Source organism: Megalops cyprinoides, chromosome 22 (genome assembly GCF_013368585.1).
Source record: "Megalops cyprinoides isolate fMegCyp1 chromosome 22, fMegCyp1.pri, whole genome shotgun sequence".
Taxonomy (NCBI): Eukaryota; Metazoa; Chordata; class Actinopteri; order Elopiformes; family Megalopidae; genus Megalops; species Megalops cyprinoides.
This window is the reverse complement of record NC_050604.1, coordinates 22694288-22712926: the sequence shown is the minus strand read 5'-3', so window position 1 is coordinate 22712926 and position 18639 is coordinate 22694288. Positions and strand designations below refer to the sequence as shown.

The 18639-nt window shown below is 41.8% G+C and overlaps 2 protein-coding genes across 3 annotated transcripts; both read right to left on the bottom strand.

Moving 5' to 3' along the window:
• Nucleotides 1–228: 228 nt before the first annotated feature.
• On the bottom strand, nt 229–2213 carry LOC118769599 (high mobility group protein B2-like). Of its 2 annotated transcripts, none has more exons than XM_036516786.1 (3): nt 2138–2213; nt 1184–1342; nt 229–1010 (listed from the first exon to the last, which is right to left on the bottom strand). In XM_036516786.1, the coding sequence occupies exons 2-3, from the start codon at nt 1328–1330 to the stop codon at nt 780–782; spliced, it is 378 nt and encodes a 125-aa protein (XP_036372679.1). In that variant the 5' UTR covers nt 1331–1342; nt 2138–2213; the 3' UTR covers nt 229–779. The 2 variants fall into 2 exon arrangements, with proteins under 2 accessions (XP_036372679.1, XP_036372680.1); XM_036516787.1 differs by lacking the exon at nt 2138–2213 and adding an exon at nt 1518–1754.
• Nucleotides 2214–7015: 4802 nt separating this feature from the next.
• Nucleotides 7016–9116, bottom strand: LOC118769601 (scrapie-responsive protein 1-like). Its single transcript, XM_036516788.1, has 3 exons — nt 8934–9116; nt 8101–8345; nt 7016–7463 (listed from the first exon to the last, which is right to left on the bottom strand). Exons 2-3 carry the CDS (start codon nt 8334–8336, stop codon nt 7409–7411), a joined length of 291 nt encoding a protein of 96 aa, XP_036372681.1. The 5' UTR covers nt 8337–8345; nt 8934–9116; the 3' UTR covers nt 7016–7408.
• Nucleotides 9117–18639: the final 9523 nt, after the last annotated feature.

Sequence of the window (18639 nt, the reverse complement as noted above, 5' to 3'; positions counted from 1 at the left end):
TGCAACTGGCTTTGACAAAAAGACAAAGGTGTGTTCAATAGTCAGCTTTCACACAAGATGGAAACAAAATTTTGACACGTTCACGAGTTAGGAAGACAAAACAGGGGTACGCCATGTTCAGTGAACATGCTTAATTGCACATTATGTGTCCCTTTTCTACAAATCATCCACAAATCATATGGTTTCCATGTAAAGTGCTCCATAAGGACATCTCTCAAATCAGGGACATATTGGTCACATCTCATTTATTCTGTTTGGGAGGATTTTTTTTTTACTGTTACCACATAATTTTAATTAGTTGAACCTGTCTGATATTATCCGAATTGTTTGTTGTTCATAAAGCCCTCCGGCCGTGAGTATACCCTTGTGTACCGCTGTGTCAAATATCAGTCGTTATATCAAATTAATCTAATTTTAAACTTCTATCATTCATTAAATCACGAGTCTTCTAAAGTTGCCGACGTAGATGCGGAGAGCAGACAGCGTATCACCACAGTGCATGCTGACCAGAATGAGGAAGGTGTTTTGATTACGGCTCTTATGGTGCAATGAGTAATTGCATCGCGTTCTCCGTCTGCTCCAACTGAGGACCGGCAGCAGACAGCTTTCCCGCCCCCCTCCTTAACGATTTTTGCAAGGGATCACGAAGGAGATCTTTGGTCCAAAGAGGACATCCGACACTCAGATGCTCATAACAGAACACGAAGAAGGCGGACCTGTTGTGGAGGTGGTTGAAATCTTAGAATTGAGGGTTACACTAAAGCTGGGAATATGTGACCTCAACTTAAACCATCTCCCAATGAAACCTGGCCAAGAGAATGTGCTACTTCGTTGCAAGGTATGCAAAGTCCCGAGAACGTGCACAGAGGCTTGGGGGCATTAGGGTCCTTCTTCCTCTTCCCTCCTTTTGCACCTTTAGGGGGCACGTAGGACTTCATCTCCCGCTCATAGCGAGCCTTATCATTCTTGGCCATGTCTTCGAATTTTGTTCTTTCCTTTGCAGACATGGTCTACGAAAAAAGAAAAAACAATGAGTGTCATATAAACCCGGTGTGTGCCTCGACAAAGCTGAGACTAAAGGCGTCGGTATTCAAACAGTTAAACTGTTACGTCGACTTTACACCCCACCCCCGCCTTCCTCCGTCCCCCCGGAAAAACAAAACATGACCGACACTTTACTCACCCTCCACCTTTCTGAGCATTTCATGAAGAATTCAGCGAAGTTCACATAAGTCCCCGGGTGCTTCTTTTTGTGCTCCTCCCTGCACGTTTGTACAAAGAAGGCATAGGAGGACGTCTTCCCCCTCGGCTTATTGGGATCTTTAACCATGGCTGCAAAATTCTGAAAAATAAGATAAAACCACTTAAAGCATGTTGAGACTTACGCCATAAATTATACGCTAAGATGACACACAGCTCGCGAGCGTGTTCCAGAGCACGAGGAGCGAATCTAAGCGAATCGGAGCGCGCTTCTGTTCCGTAGCTCGCGCAGTTTGTCTTGTTAGCCGCCGGCTAACCTCGCTAGCTGCCCCACATCAAGAACAATGAGCGTCCTTCCATCTTCTTTCCTCCCTAAACACGTCTTCCTGAAATAACGACGACTAAACTATCAAGTGAGGATTTTTAAGAAGTTGTCCGAATTGTCTCACAATAGCCAATACGATAACCAGTTACAGGGAGAACGTTTCAAAGTTAGCCTTCTCCGGATTAAAGTACGCCGTTAACCAGCTCTGTGTTTTCTGTAACGCCTAGTGTTTATGTTTGCTAGCTAATCTGGCTGGTAGCAAAGCTGCTATCGTGAGGGCCCAGCTACAAAGTAGCTATCTTGAATGTGAAAAATATGGCTTGATTGGTACCTATTCATAGCTACACCACGCGACATTGCCTTTAAAATAGCAGTGCATTTATTGTAATTTCTAAAGACAAATTGCTCGCTACTTATCGTAATATAGTGTCATCGACTGACAGCTAACCAGCTAAGTCGCGAAGTCATTTTTTAATTAATGAATTACGCTGACTAAAACCCTAACATAGAAAGAAAAAAAAAACACGTCAGTCAGCAGAGTACTAAAGTTTTTTTTTTTTAATCAAAGGAAAACACTGAACCGCTTGTCGGAATAAATAGACTCTGACTCACCTCTGTCAGCCACAAAGCGTCGTTGTAGAGTGTACTTCCAGGGTTTCAAAAAAAAGAAATCTCACTAGAAGTCGCTATTGGTTCTCTGAAGTGTCGCTAAATTGCGTGTTGACGTTTAATTTGCACAGGCTACGTCACGTATCTGAAAGGCATTCCGTTCTCTGTGCAGGTTGGATAATTTTGTTTGGTTGTTGGTTGTGTTTTTGGAGGATTGGGGTGGGGATGGTGTAGGGGTAATTTTTTTGTTGTTGTTTTTATTATTTTTTTATTATCGTTAACTGACTATTAACTGACTTACCGTTTTGTGTGTGTGAACTCTCATCAGCTGACCAAAATGAACCTCGTCTCGTGGCGCGTTGCCATAGAGACGTTTGGCTTCGTGAGACTGGGTTTATTTTGACCAGCTGATGAAAGCTCATCCACACAAACCGGTTTAAAATATCTAAAAAAAATCTTAAAAATATACAAATACTTCGGACAGTCGGAGTCGGCAGCTGGTAGTCGGTACAGAAGTAGGTAACCGAGGGATATCTGTGATACGGGTACCGATCATCGCCGCATAAGCTAAAAGGTGAGTGAACTTAACTATCAAAGACACCGACCGACACCGCACAGTTGCTCAGATCACAAAACCGAGAGATTTGCAAATACCCTAAAGAGTTAAGCCTGTGGCGTCTATTCTTAGTCGTAGCCTATGTGGAATTAATTTTATGAACTGAGCAATTATGTGTGCGGGTCGCCTTTTTCTGCCACGAACAAGACATGGCAAAGCATCACAAGAGCGAATACTGTACAGGATCCTCCGCTTCCTGTGCGAACTACCTTACATGGTGAATTTAATACATTTAATTTAAGAAAATCTCGTTTTGAAGTCTGCAGATTTGAATTATGAGCTTTGTTCAGTTAGGCTACTATTATTTAATTGTAAAAACTGTGGATATTTTATGAAGGTTGAGATTGTAAGTGTAGTAAGTTGGCTATGTAACTAGGGATGTAACGACACACTCAGCTCACGGTTCAATTCGATTCACAATACTATGTTTACGGTTCGATTCTTCCACGATATTTTTAAGAACAATCAATTGAACTGACACTGGAATGAAAACAGTGGATTTATTTTTGATGCATTAACAATGCTGAACTATTGTTGTCTTTTTGTACCATTAAACCAAGAGTGGTGACAGCTTGACCCTAGGATGAATTTTTTTGAAAGCTAGACGAAAATAAAGTCTTCGAACATAAAATAATGTTAAATTGAGTGGGTCTTGTCTGTATTACATTAATAGGAAATTATGAAAATTGCACCTCAACGCTCGAATTTAAACAAAGTTAATTGAGTTAAGATACTGACAGATTTTTTTTTTTTTTTTTTTTGCAGAAATATCAGCATATCCACATTTTCAGGCAGAAGCTGGGATCTTGGTGCATTTACAATATCCCCTGCTGTAGAAAAAACCCTTTCGCTGATGAGGTATACCTTGGCAAGAGGGGAAAGCATTGGGTACATTTGGGCATTTTCTCTCCACCATGTCCGTGGACAGCTAGAGAGTGGAACAGGAGGCTGTCCTGTGGTGGCTGTGGACTGGGTGACAGTTGGTTCAGCAAAAGACGCTCCAAGGAGGTCCTGTGCGCGGCAGGACAGCAGCTGTCAGCTGTTCACTCGCTCTCGCGCTGCGGGCTTCGGAGCGCGCGCGGCAGTGTGCGTAAATCCCGCGCAGAACGTCTCGATACAAACAAAACCAAGCCACGCGCACTTTTCCTTTGTTAGGAGGCCGATAAAGCCACACACAGCAGCCAATCTCTGCAGCACAATTTGTTACGATCTGCTGCCATCACGGATTTATGAGGAAGAAGGCTTTTGTTTCAACATAATTCGAGTGTTTTGTCATTGTTTATTTTTTTTTGTTCCACTTGAGTAGAACTGATGGCGAAAGGGTTGTTCTCAGGACACAGTGTCGCAACATATGTGATGTATCGTTAATATGAATGTAGCAATTTTTAGAACCTGAGGCAGGATATAAAGGGTCTACTCGGCATAACAGAAGTGGGTCTGCTGTGGGTTTCAAGCCACTAGTGATACAATCAATAGTATTCATGCCTTGACTCTATGGACATGACATCACTTTCTGTCACAGACTGACCGAGTCTTTCAAGCTCTGTTGCATTAGTTAAAGATGTGAACAGCCCTTACCAAACCCCAGTGAACCGGATCAATGCAGAACGTACCACTTTCTGTTGGCCATTGAAAGTTGCAATAGTGGACACGTGCTGCTGGCAGATAAATGAAGGGACTTACGAGTAAGTGTCTCTCTTTCAGCCCAGTTGTTCCAGTGTGTGCATGTGTTTGTGAGGATTTGTGTGTGTGTGCCTGTGTGTGTGTGTGTGCCTGTGTGTCCGTGAGTGCATCTGCATGTGTGTGCCTGTGTGTGTCTGTGAGTTCATCTGCGTGTGTGTGCCTGTGTGTCCGTGAGTGCATTTGCGTGTGTGTGCCTGTGTGTGTCTACGAGTGCATGTCTGTGTGTGTCTGTGTGTGTGAGCATGTGTGTGTATGTGTGTGTGAACATGTGTATTCTCAGACACACTGCCCATGTCTGGCTTGCAGCAGCAGCTGCACACTCACACAGAGGGCCCCTCATTGCAGGAGACAGGAACAATGAAACACTGAAGATCCAGATTCTGTAAGGATCTTCACACTGAATGGTAAATTGAATTACTGCATCGCATCATTTCTTCAGCAACAGCAAATTGATCTGCATACAGGGGCTGAATTAGAATTAGTCTCCTATTCTCTGGCCCACTACAGCAGCTGGACTTTAACTGAGATAATGGAGGTGAGGAGCCTTACTGAGGAGTAAAGATGCAATGCTAAAACCCACAACCCCAAGCACCCCTCAGTTTTTTTATTTAACCCGCCATTTCCAGTGATAGGAATGACAAGAAGACCTTCCACTCAAAGACCAACCTCCTGAGCCATTAGGGTAAATAGTGAAGAAACGGCCCATCCTGCTACCTAAAGTGCCTCCACCAATTATAATGCAAAGTAATGAAGTTGGGGAAACCCGTGGGCAATTTGCATAACACTGTGAGCGCCCCCCCTTGCCACTGTTGGTCAATCCCAGTAGTGGCACTCACATTTACTCACATTTACAATAAGGAGTAACTAACTGCAGTGTAATGGTGTGTCACTGGAGAGCACTTGTGAATCCTGTTTACTCCACTGAAATACACTGATATACTGATCGACTCCAAATCATTGTGTATCATCATGTAGCATAGTGGTAAGGAGCAGGACTCGTAACCGAAAGGTTGCTGGCTCAATTCCCAGCTGGGGCACTGCTGTTGTACCCTTGGGCAAGGTATTCAACCCACAATTGCCTCTGCAAATATCCAGCTGTATAAATGGATGGCATTGTAAAAAAAAACCCATAACCTATGTAAGTCGCTCTGGGTAAGACCGTCTGCTAAATGCCAATAATGTAATGCAATGTTTAGACAGATGTAATTAGCAGAATCCGTTTCCCATTTTGTAGTTTTTTAATGTCTTCATATTCAGTTTGAAAATTAAAAGTAACATGCAAATGTTTGGGGTGTGTCCTACTGATCACCACAATTTCCCCTATGCTCAAAAATGGCACTTACTTTTTTTGCTTTGAGTGTCTTTTCGTAGAGCGAAACTTTAAAATGATAACAGGAGGCCTTGGCCATACCTACTAACCCTGCACCGCGCCCCTGCACCCTGCCAATATTTTAACCGGCGATATTAGAACACTGGCTGGCAAGACCAAACTTGCGCAAAAATGAAACTGATATCATTTCATTCGCAGTGGAAACATGAGGACCTGCAGAGACAGTTACTTGGTTTCACATCTTGTTATAGTGCTGGCACATACTTATGGCCTGACAGGGCCTCGCCCACTACGACACGTTTTATTGACAAGACAAGGACATTAACACACGGTTTTCAATTTCAGTGAAAACTGGATACAGCAAAATACTCTGGAGCAGCTTGCACAAACGTTAGGTTTTGATTACTTCTACCGTTTCTAACACACAGAACTACTATCATGAGTTGCGGAGTTTACAATCATGAACACCTTGTCTCAAAAAGTCCCTATATTTCTACGAACTACTAATGGTATTGTAATAACATCCAAACTATCTAGGAATGCTTTTTTAATACACTTGACAAAACCTGTTTCTTATCGTATAACGTGTATAATGCATTCACTGGATCACTTGTGCTTTCACTCAAACAGCAAAACATAAGGGAGCGGTATCCTAGTAATGTCATTTTTCAAAGACAGTCAGTATACACTAAAGATTATGAAAGCTTGCCGTTTTCTGTGGATGACCAGAGAGACCTCATTGCTCTTACTGTAAGTCTCTCTTATTTCTTTGAAAAAGTTCTGGTGCGCATGTTTTAATAATAGCCTTACAGACAGCAGATGAATTTATTTTATATCGTAATGATGCACTTCAGTAGAGTCTAATCAGTGAAATGCATGCAGTGTTGATTCTTCTGTCTACAAAGATAACTTCTGGGTCAATACAATTTGCCAGAAAATGACTTTTGTTAGCCTTTACATTACAAGATACTGAGCATAAGACTGAAATGTCAGTGTCTGTCTGGTTAGATATATAATTATGCAACTGGCTTTGACAAAAAGACAAAGGTGTGTTCAATAGTCAGCTTTCACACAAGATGGAAACAAAATTTTGACACGTTCACGAGTTAGGAAGAAAAAACAGGGGTATGCCATGTTCAGTGAACATGCTTAATTGCACATTATGTCTCCTTTTTCTACAAATCATCCACAAATCATATTGTGTAGTTTCCATGTAAGGTGCTCCATAAGGACATCTCTCAAATCAGGGACATATTGGTCACATCTCATTTATTCTGTTTGGGAGGATTTTTTTTTTACTGTTACCACATAATTTTAATTAGTTGAACCTGTCTGATATTATCCGAATTGTTTGTTGTTCATAAAGCCCTCCGGCCGTGAGTATACCCTTGTGTACCGCTGTGTCAAATATCAGTCGTTATATCAAATTAATCTAATTTTAAACTTCTATCATTCATTAAATCACGAGTCTTCTAAAGTTGCCGACGTAGATGCGGAGAGCAGACAGCGTATCACCACAGTGCATGCTGACCAGAATGAGGAAGGTGTTTTGATTACGGCTCTTATGGTCCAATGAGTAATTGCATCGCGTTCTCCGTCTGCTCCAACTGAGGGCCGGCAGCAGACAGCTTTCCCGCCCCCCTCCTTAACGATTTTTGCAAGGGATCACGAAGGAGATCTTTGGTCCAAAGAAGACATCCCTGAAATAGAAAAAAACGTCCATAAGTTTCAGAAATCACTGCCTTAAAGAAAAAACACTCTTGTTTGACCTGGCACTGCTCTGTGGTCATCATCGTCATTATTACCGAATTTATTGTAAATAGCCTAAAAACATGGCCTATTAAACAACTAACCAGAATTTTGTAAAACTCATTAGCAGGTACAGATTCAGTGTCCTGTGTAGATCTGACTTCGCATTTAATTACAAAAAGTAATCATGTATTATTTTCACCTGTTTGCATTGGGGCATATTCTGAGCAACATTAAATTTTGCATTCAACAAAGAATCCCATACGACCATTATTAAAACATAAACCCTCTCACTTATGTTTGCTAACAGCGTTGCGTAAACTGTGCAAATGACATATAAATTAACCAGAAACCCACAACCCACATGTTTAAAAAAACGCCCACGCGACAGTGTATTAATAGGTGACTTGGTTATGATAACGACAATGTGCGCTGTGTTCGGGAACTGCCCGCGCCTGGACGCCGCTCGGTGTGGGCCATGGATGGCGCCTGCGAGCTTGACTCAACTGAGACTCCCGAGCCCTACAGAGACATCCTCTGTTTTACTTTGCAACGCAGCCTCCGCCCACAGGTTGAAAGGAGAATTACCTGGGACAGCAGAGCAGTTCGCTGAAGTTGCAGTAGCAGACCGTATCGCATCTGTTTCCTTCCCAGAAGTGGTTCTGCAGAGAATCGATGGGTCGCATCATTTCGACTCCGTTGGCGACGTTATGACAGTTTCTGTCTTTCAGAATCTTCTTGTAGCAGGACCAGCGGGTTGATGGGAACGCATCGGTGGTCAAAAGTCCAACCAGAAAAATAGCAGCAACCACGGACGGTTTCATTTTGTCAGTCTGCGAAATAAATTGACTTTTAGCTCGTATCTTTCCTGCGCACCCGAAAAATTACCCTCAACCCAATTAAACGAAATTTTGTCCACTAATTACAATACAATACAACGTGACTTCATTCACGCCATGAAGAGCAATTTCGTAATTAATTGAAAACGTATCATCCGACACTCGGCTAATATAACTCAAGGAGGTCTATATAAACAACCTGATAACCTGCGCGGCACCGAGGCTTGATTACATTAAGTCAACCAACTCAAGATACTTAGACAAATTGGATAAACGCTCTCGATATCTCAGAATATTGAAATATGATAGAAAAATATATTTGTACATGACAAAAAGTTGAAATCACGTGATCGTGCTAATAACAGCGCTGTTAAATGGAGCCCTGGGTTACCTTGGTAGGATTTACAGTTACTTTTAATCAACTTAACTTTTAATGTAGATTTTTGCATTGAAGCGTTTTGTCTCCATCGTGTAACATTTTATTCAGGGTAATGACCGTGAATTTGTTTCATCAGTCAGTTAATTAATAAAAGCATTTACGTTTGACAGCGCTTTAAAATGCAGTCTACACATGAGCCTTACCTTCTAGGCGTGCTCTCGCTGGAGGAGGGCTGCAGGTTCTGTGTGGATTTCTTGTGCACATGGGGTTTGTATAAGACGGCTACAAGAGGGCCTTTGTCCGGCTCGCCGCCCCATGCTAAGAGTGACAGTTCCTCCTCTCACTCCGCTGCCCCGAGACGAGACATAACCACTCGCATTGATTAGCTCCGCACACCGACAGGAACAACCCCGTCATACATTCAGCGCGATGGGGCCAGGAGTCAGGGGTGGACTGCGGGTTCAGGGATTATTTTGAAGTGCGCCGAAGTTATTTTTACACTGCAAAATGTGGCGCACGATAGAGTTTGAGCCCCTTCTTTCTGGATTTCTCGCTGTCTGACTTTGAGCTTTTGAAACATATATTGTGCTGTTCTGCTATAAGTACGCGGTTGGATTCTGCCTCTCATTGAGGAGATGTGACCAGGTGTTTTAAGTCTGTGGTGTTCTATTCGGTATTCTCTTGACTAGAGTAACGAAATGTCTCATACAAATTAGTTACAGCCTATACTGAACAGGAGTGTAGCAGGACTAACGTCTTTTTTTTTTAACTGAGCGCCACCTTCACTGGTCACCTTTTAACTCGATTTGCTGGCATTTGAGGTGCCTGTTAAACCTGGCACTGCAGGTTTTGGGGGGAAAAAAAGACAAAACACTGCCGGGTCTTGAACCTAGCGCTTTACAGGCTCTAAAACTTTGCAACTTTTCATTGTTGTTGTATTTGTTGCTTAGCAGGTGCTCTTATCCAGGGTGACTTACATACTTACATATTTAGAATTACATAGTCGGTTATTTCCTGAGGAAATTCAAGGGAAGTACCTTGCTCTAGGTTATGACAGCAGTGACTCCTAGAATCAAGCATGCAACCTTTGGCTTATGAGCCCTGTACCACTGCACTACACTTCCAGCCATCAAAGCATCCTCAGAATTACGAAGGATCCCACGGTGATGTCAAGTGGTTCACCTTTAAGACTCGGTGTTTCCCTTTCAGAACAGGCTGGCTTCCGTGTGTGAGGCGAAGCTCAAGCTTTGCTGGCAACCGTTGCCGGGGAGAGTGTTCCAAAGAGAAATTGAGACTTGTAATTTGGCTTGTCTTCAGGAGTCAAACCAAGGGTAATTGAATTTGTAATTCAGTTACCCTGAATGCAGGGAGCTGTTTTTTGTCTCGTTCCCTATACGCAGAGCTCAGCCGAAGCCCATTCGCACAGAGCGATGGCTGACCAGCAGCACCGAGCACTGCAAGTTGCTGTGCTGGCTTCACCTCATTCCTCCTTTCTTTCCAGTAATGTCTGGGTTTTGTGCTTTTACATTACATTACATCACATTATCATCGTTTTGCAGGTGCTTATCCAGAGCAACTTACACAGGTTGCAGTTGTTACACGTTATCCATTTATACAGCTCAATTTTTATTGAGGCAATTTTGGGTTAGCTACCTTGCCCAGGGGTACAGCAGCAGTGCCCCAGCGGGGACTCGAACCAGCAACCTTGCAGTTACGAGCTCTGCTCCCACTCCTCTGCTTACTCACCACTGCCGCCCTCTGCCCTGTCTTTTCTCATTTGGCCTGTTAATTTGGGCAGATAATAAATGAGTACTGAACTCTGTACACATCCTGTCCCCGTACTGTCGCTATACTTACTGTATGCACTTTTGCAAGTTGCTTTGGATAAAAGCGTCTGCTAAATAAACAAATGTAAATGTAAACTCTAATAGTGCTTTTTCGCTGCCCTTGGTGGGAAAGGTTGGATAGAAGTTCTAACAGTTTTTTTTTTTTTTAAATGGTAAATTTTGTAGTTCTGTCCTCGAGTCCAAATTGAAAAGTTCATTTCAAAACTTTCTCAACAAGCACGTGAATGGATTATTCAGAAAAAAAAAAGTTTTTTCAGAAGGTGATTCTATGAACCTTATAGGAAGATGACTGACACAATTGACCGCATTGCGTACGGTAAATATGACGACAATCATATGGTGCAATCAGTATTATTGTCCCCTAATATTACAAGCACCAACCTCTCTCCTTCATATGCAATATCTCTTTGCTGGTTCTGCACAGGCAGTTTGGCTCTGGGCATACAGTGTGGAGGTGTAATGTACTGTAGACCTGCAGTGTGCTTCTCAAACCTCCATTCTTATACACACTCACAACACATCACTCAGATCCCCTGTCTGCTTCCTCTGTCTCTCTCCTCTCTTTCAGATGATCATATGCTCTCTCTCTCTCTCTCTCTCTCTCAGACACACACACACACACACACACACACACACACACACACTCCTGGACTCCTGAACTCTCAGCGCGCTCATACAGCTATGTATAACACATCCTCTTCTTCCATATGAACAAACCCGCAGCCCCATGCCAAAAAACAGGCCAGTCATTGGTGCGATTACTCTAAACTCGATCCTGCCCTTTTAATTTCGTAACCATTCACTGTGATCCGCTGTTCATGAATATGTCATAGTTGGCCACTAGAGGGCAGTAAGGTACTGAAGTATATTTCCTGGTAAAGTCAAATGCTGGGAAATTGCTGTTTTGCCAAACTGGTTTTGCAGTTGGCTGAGGTGTTAACTCCCAACGAATACCGCTGGCAGGTTATCAAAAACGTTGGAATTTATCAGAAAATATGAATCCCGAGGTAAAAGGATGTAAGCTGTAAACACAGTTCTGCTCAACCGAAAAGCACTTTAGGACAATGCTTCTCAACACACCAAGCCTCAATACACAAAACAAATGAAATACAGAAGCTGTTTTACAAAGTAAACAAAGGCACAAAGACACTACATGTAAAAATGAAAGGAGAAGGTATAGGAGAGGGAGACCCCTGCAGTCACCAGTGTGCAATAGCAGGACTGTGAGAGCTGCTTGCTCCAGGAGCTGTAAGGCCAAGTGTAAAAGTCTCATAAATGTGGTTGCCACTGCCACTGTGAGCCTAGCGCAGGGTTGTGAGTTTTAAAAGGCTAACCTTCCACAGTAATACACTTGTATTGTCCTTTTAATTAAACATCACAAAGAAATACAGGGCAGATCAGAGAGTCTGGAGGGCATAAAAGTTGCCTTTATTGTAGGTGATCACACATTATACCACTGGGAAACAGCATACAATCTTATAAAACCTCCCTCCATCCTCCATTTCTAATACATTTTATAAGTATGGTTTCAATACCCATTATCACAGGAACAAAGATAACATGAAACCGCGGGTTGAGAGTTAAATCATTATGTCATTTCCTTCCTTTTTTGGCTGAAATTAAATTTGCTGTCTTAAAGAAAGGTTTTGTTCCTTGGTGTAACTAGCTTCCTACAGTTCTGTTTACAGATTCCTTACCCCAAAATAGGTCATCTTATTGAATTCCTGAGCATGTCATATTTAATTTTTTCTGTGCTGTTTGTTTTTGGATGGCATGTAAAAAACCAAGTAAGGTACCTCTCCTCTCCAGTACTGCAGTGGACATCCTGTGACTAATCCCCAGTTATTCTGGGTTCTGTTTGAAGTACAATCATGAGATAGCAGTACTGATACTTTCATAAAAATAATTTTTAAAAATCAACAATGCTTTGAATGTAAACTAATCTTACAAGACCAATTCATGATGCTGGTATTCACCTTGCTGCATACACCATGAGAGCAAGAAAGCTGTGATTTCGCCTTAGGCTGCCACCTGCTGTTCATACAGCAAAATGACAAGGCATATTCTCAACCACATCTGCACAATTAGTGGGCACACAAATAGTTGAAAGTGGGCCAACATTGTAAAGTGCAATACTCATGGCAATATTTTAGTCATAATAAGTAAGTATTATGTTTGGACTACTAAACTAATGCCTTATTAAATCCTGTCTGCTCACCAACACCGATTTGGAGTGATGCCACCACAATTACTCAACCTATTGATAGTAATTATATGAGCACAGAGCATAGTGGTCATGGAATTCAAACAACAGGCAGAGGATTGTAGTATTAAATAGAAGTTATAGCACCTATGTTGTTACCTTGCATAACAAACTGAAATTGAACTACACTACCAGTGTTACCAAAAGTTTGGACACACCTCATTCAGAGACATTCAGATCTAAAGACTTATGTTTAAATACTTGAAATTTGTTCCATAGGCAAATATAAGTAGTGAGGTTGATTCATGTATGATATCATGTTGATTCATGATTTCATGTATGAATTTATTTTCAAAATATCTTAATTAAAAATATTTTGGGGGTATTTAGAAGAATCCTAAATATAAGATAGTTTCAATTTGATTATATACTTTTTTGGTCACTGCATAATTATGTTTGTGTTCTTTCATAGTTTTGACGTCTGCAGTATTATTACACATAGTAAAAATAAAGAAAGAAAAGTTCATCCAAACTTTTGATACTGCATATCACAAAGTATTCAGCTGTATAAATGTCCAATGTGTAGAATGTTATGTTGCTCAAGATACAGGAGCTGCTATACACATACAGAACAGTGGATTCCTTTGTCAGTGAGCCATTCTGTCTCAGTGGCACTTTGGACTCTATGAGAAACTTGTATAAATGGCATTCAATCAAATCCCTTTGGCACTTTGGTCCTTAACTTAAAATGACAAATTTATTTAAAAGAACACATATCACTGGTTCTGTGGTCTCTGACATTTGAAGAATGATGTGTAGGAGTCAAACTTGCCGAAGTTTGTTCATCAAATTAAGGACAAAGTGTCCTAGTGGTTAGATCAAATGCTCCCCAAAGCCATATAAACTGCTGGAAAAATGATCTCACTGTTCAAGCACTAGAAGGTGCCGGGAACATTGTTTTCAGAGTGGAGTGTGATTGTGGGATTATTAAATCAGGAGTTTACATTACGGCTGTGTGCAAGCTCACTTCTTTCCATTTCGGTGCCATTTTTATTGGTGTTGGAATGACTAGAAGAACATGAATTTACACTGGGCCAAGCCCTCTGCTGGTTTCCACCCCTCCTCTTGGCTTTCTCCATAGCCCGTTCGCAACAAGCAAGGGCACAGAATACTCCTGTTCAACAGAGTATTTAACAGGGTCTGTTCGAAAACTATGTCCGGAGTGACCGATTCTTCTGTGCAGTGGTTCAGAACTGCATATAATGGGCTCAACATGAGCATAAAGTCCCTGTCTCAAGTGCAGGCACGACAAAACATTCAGAAAGTGGTGGACCTGAGGCTGATAAAATATTTGAATGGCGCTCTGATGTGAGGAAACAAAAACCATTAAAGTTGTGTGAGTTCATTTAAGGACCAACAGGAGGGAAGGAGGTCTGGTCCGACATAATCCTTTTGAACTGTAATGAATTAAAAATGTCAGTGAGGGCAGCTTGCCTTGCGAAGATATACGCCGACTGCATCTCATTGTAGGGCATAGTGTAAAGCGTGGCAGTAAATGCCGTAGGAGCCGTTTGATGAAACCCGAGGAAGCTGCAGGAGCAGACCTGCTGGACTGGAATCTGAGAACATGGGGTTAAGACTAACATTGTTTGTGATCTCGCTGCCTCAGAACACGTATATGTTATGAATGCTTATAGTTTTACCATGGCCAGCTCAAACAGCTTTCCTCTTCTGATGTGATGCAAAGCAGGTCCACTCAAGGACCAACAGTGTGTAGGTAGCCCTGATGCAAGGCAGCTATCTGGACACTGATACAAACTAGGATGACACTCTGCCCTCTAGCCAATAGCAGCATCTCAGGTGTGGAAATCTGTAGTATTGCAATGCATGTTGGATTCTGTGATCTAGTGACTGCGATGTATAGTAGTATACTTGGCTTCCCTTGAATAGCTGTTGGCTGAGTAATAGTGTTATGCTCCCACTCGCTGGTCTGGGAGAGTTGTTAGCCTGATCTGGCAGTATTCCTCATTCAACTTGAATGGAGACAATCAGGTACAAAAAAAAATGACAAAGCAGCTTCACACAATATGATGAAAAAGTGTCCTTAATTTCTAATCACATCTCTGTAGTTTCCATAGAAAATCTCATCATGTCATTTCCCAGCCTCTTGCTGTAATTAAGATCGCATTATTAAAGGGAGGTCTATTTCCTCTGGTTACAACAGCTTCATGCCTTTCTGACTATATAGTGCTGTCCCCATAGCCTGCCACCCCATTAAAATCCAGCGCATGCCACTGCCCATTCAGCTGCTCTTTTTAATTTTGATTAGGATGTGATGAATGGCTGTAACAATACTGGGCTGTCTGTTTCTCTTTGGATGAAAAACTGGAAAGGTAGTCAGGACCTGGACTGGTGTCTGCTGGTAGATCTTTCCACCAGTATGTGGCAGAGATGTCGTAAGCCTAATTCAGTTTAACTGTGACGTGCTCTCTGGGCCTCTTGTTAAAAATGTTAAAAATGTTAAAAAGCAATTCTTATATTTTTATAAGCAACTTTTATCCAGCATTTTTTTCTCCTTTATGCAATCACTAACCTTATACAGTTGTTAAACATCAGAAGTAACATTTGCTTGAACCTGCTGCTCAAAGTGTACAGGTAGAATAGACCTGTAACCTTCTCAATCTGAGAAGAATGGCAGGAGGACAGGAGCATTCAGTGATGTGCGCATAAATTTTAACATGTTTCCCCCACTATTTATACATACAAATGGGTAAATACTACGATTTGGTAATTGTTACCTTAATTTTATAATGTCATTTAATACATTCACAGTGGGTACAATCCAACATATCAATTATCACAATATTTAACATCATTACTGTTTCACATTATACTATTTCCAGGGAACTATTTACAATTTAACTTTGTGTAGGGTATAAAAATAGACTCATTTAGAATTACATAAGAAGTCAATATATTATAGTATATTATGTGAAGTCATTATGCGTTTTAACTTTGTCTAATTTAAATGACAAAAATCATCCTTAGACATAGTTAATGCTAAATACATGTATATCTAATCAATCTACCGGTACGTCATTTAGCTTAAAAGTCATTACACTTTACTACCACAGGAGGGCGCAGTTAAGCACATAACCTGAAATGAGAAAAAAAGAGAAGTTCAGGTTCCATAACAGGGTCTTTGCGCTGAAATATAAATAAATCTTCGTCTTGAGTTTTTCTTTCCTTCCTTTTTTTTGTTTTCTACATTTGCAGCGTATTCCACACGTATGACTTCTTTCAATAGAAGATGCTGTAATTTATTGCAACATTTCACTACTGCATCAGAGCCTATGCGCCTCTTCAAAATATTTCTCCCAACCTTTGCAAATATTTTATGTTCAGTTGGCACCTTTATCCATAACTTCTATGTATATGTCATAGCAATACGCAATACAGTTTCCCTCTAGTGAGCCACGCCTAAAGTGGGTCAGTTCACATTTCCAGCTGAACTACACGCAAGATATAAAAAACCTTGGATATATTTATAAAGGCTCTTTGTTCCAACTTCCGAGTCTTCATAAAATTTATGTTTTCGAGTCTCTTTTGGTTATTTCATATTTTACTGCAGCGCCGAGCAGCGGGACAGCCCGCAGCTGTGTCAGCGTGGTGCCTTGGTTAACGTCAGGTCTTCGCTTCCTTCTCACGGAGACGTTTCGATTTGATGATATCTGGTTTGATGGTTCTGTGAGACACATAAAAAAAACATATAAATAGCAAAGAACACTGAAATGGCAAAACAACAACGAATGGATCATTAAAAATAAGAAACACAAAGGTGCATTGATTTGTGCTGTATCCCGTCCCATGTGCCAAGTAAAAGACATTTTTGAAAATACAGTGCAGTGAGACTTACGGAATGCTTACTAATGTATGTGTACATGACCTTAGATAAGAGTTTTGGCCTTAACTACGGCAGAAAACATAACATTGCGTTCTCTCTATATATATTCACCGATGTACAGCAACGCAACGCAAATTCGTGTGAAGAATGACGGCGCTCTCCGGTTTCTATGGCAACAGCCAATACAGAAGTGGCCTCATCCCTCTTAAATGTCACTCGCGGCCCTTTCATTTACAGCTGCGGTGAAACGCAGCTGTTAGGACTGTACTTGAACGTCTCTGCAAAGCACTTTGGGATGTAAACCGACACCCTTCTCATTGCTTTATTTACAGATGAGCAGATTTATGTGAATAGTAACACCCGAGATATAAATTAGTGCAATGGATAATACTGTAATCTCTGATAAACAAAATGATCGCGCTTCCGTTCTTGGCAACGCAGCGTATCCTATTTGACAAAACGATAAATTGACATTAAGCAAATAAATAGGAGCTGATTTACAGTCCAGACGCTATCAGCTATCTGACATGTATTCAGTTAGGCCGTGCTATCAGCACATTGGAATCAGCGTAATAAAACCAATCCTGTTAAATGTAGAGCTGGGCTTCCTCTGAGCTACTGGAGTGTCTTGCTTCAAAAAAAACGGAGAGGCTTCCAGTGATAGCGCAATAGCGGTGTAATCTAAGAACGTGTCACTGACGGTTGCCTGAAGTTTACACGGAGAATCCGTTCTCTCGGGGAATCCGCTGGAAGCGCGCTTTACAAGCCGAATTCAGTCCTGCGTTTCCGCTCATTATTTCCCCGTCGTCTACTGTAGAGTTTAAAAGCCGGCTCGCCCATGCGCTTTCTCTCTTTCCCTAAAGCCAGTATTTAGCTGTCATTCTGTGCGTAGGCGATGAATAAAAGTTGTGTACACGGGTCTATGTCAGCTCGCACTGCCCAACACTTTTTTCCCTGCGGAGAAACGTGTTCCAAGCCCCATTAGCTAAGTCATGAAATATTTTGAATTTCTAAACAGAAGGCATAAACCATAAACTATGCACTTCTGACAAATGTTGCGGTATGCATGTACATTTTTTCACAGCTTGCCGGAGCAACTTTATAATCAAGTTAAGTTGGACACAAACATATCCAATGGGCACACAAACAAAACACAACATTGCTGTCTCGTTACACCTCCTCATCTTGAGAGAATGACTTTGTTAAATTTTTTTTCAGCGATCTCCTCACACGGCACTCGTCTGGGGATCTTCGCGATTCGCTTTTCCAATGTGATGCAAAAAAGCACTCGTGGGAGTAACACGGAAGAGCAACAGATTTGTCTAATGCGTTCAGTCCCCTGCACCCGTTTATCTGTATGGCGAATATCTCAAGCAGAAAGCAAAATAATCCGAATTCAAACGTGTGCTAAATGTTTATGACCGCAACTACTACCCTCCACGATTTAAGGGAAAACTTGGTGCAACAGAGAGACCATTTCTCAAGTGGCTATCCGCGGCTGATAACTCTTACAGCTCTGGAATCTTAAAACACTGGTTATCAGCAATCTGGCTGTTTGAGTAGCGGGCCTGACCTGTAGTACAGGCGGAGGGAACGACTGTTCATAATTCCATGTCACCGCACCGAAACAATGGCCTTTACTGTCCTCTTTCACCGCCTCACGACACAATATGGCCTTTTGTCTTCCACTGTGTTCGTCTCCCTCGGCGCTCGACCTCCGCATCTTAAGGGTTTAGGAAAATCAGTTGTGCGCATATCCTGCGCGGGTCTTTTAGTTTTGCTCTCATTTTGACATCTGAAGCTATAGGGTGAGCCCAACCGGCGCAGTACAAATAAGCACGGATCTGCACAGAATTGTTGGAGAAAACAACCTTTGGCGTTCACAAAACGTGCTCATCAAATCCAGCCAGAGGCGATTGAGTGGCTGTCCTCTGCATGCATTTTGCTGGTGGACG

What these genes read in the sequence shown, in the direction of transcription:
- LOC118769599 (XM_036516786.1), bottom strand. Translation starts at nt 1,330, where the DNA reads ATGGTTAAAGATCCCAATAAGCCGAGGGGGAAGACGTCCTCCTATGCC. An exon ending in AATGCTCAGAAAGGTGGAGG is followed by an intron (nt 1,011 to 1,183) that starts GTGAGTAAAGTG and finishes CTTTTTTCGTAG; the next exon opens with ACCATGTCTGCAAAGGAAAG.
- LOC118769601 (XM_036516788.1), bottom strand. Translation starts at nt 8,336, where the DNA reads ATGAAACCGTCCGTGGTTGCTGCTATTTTTCTGGTTGGACTTTTGACC. An exon ending in GAACTGCTCTGCTGTCCCAG is followed by an intron (nt 7,464 to 8,100) that starts GTAATTCTCCTT and finishes TTTCTATTTCAG; the next exon opens with GGATGTCTTCTTTGGACCAA.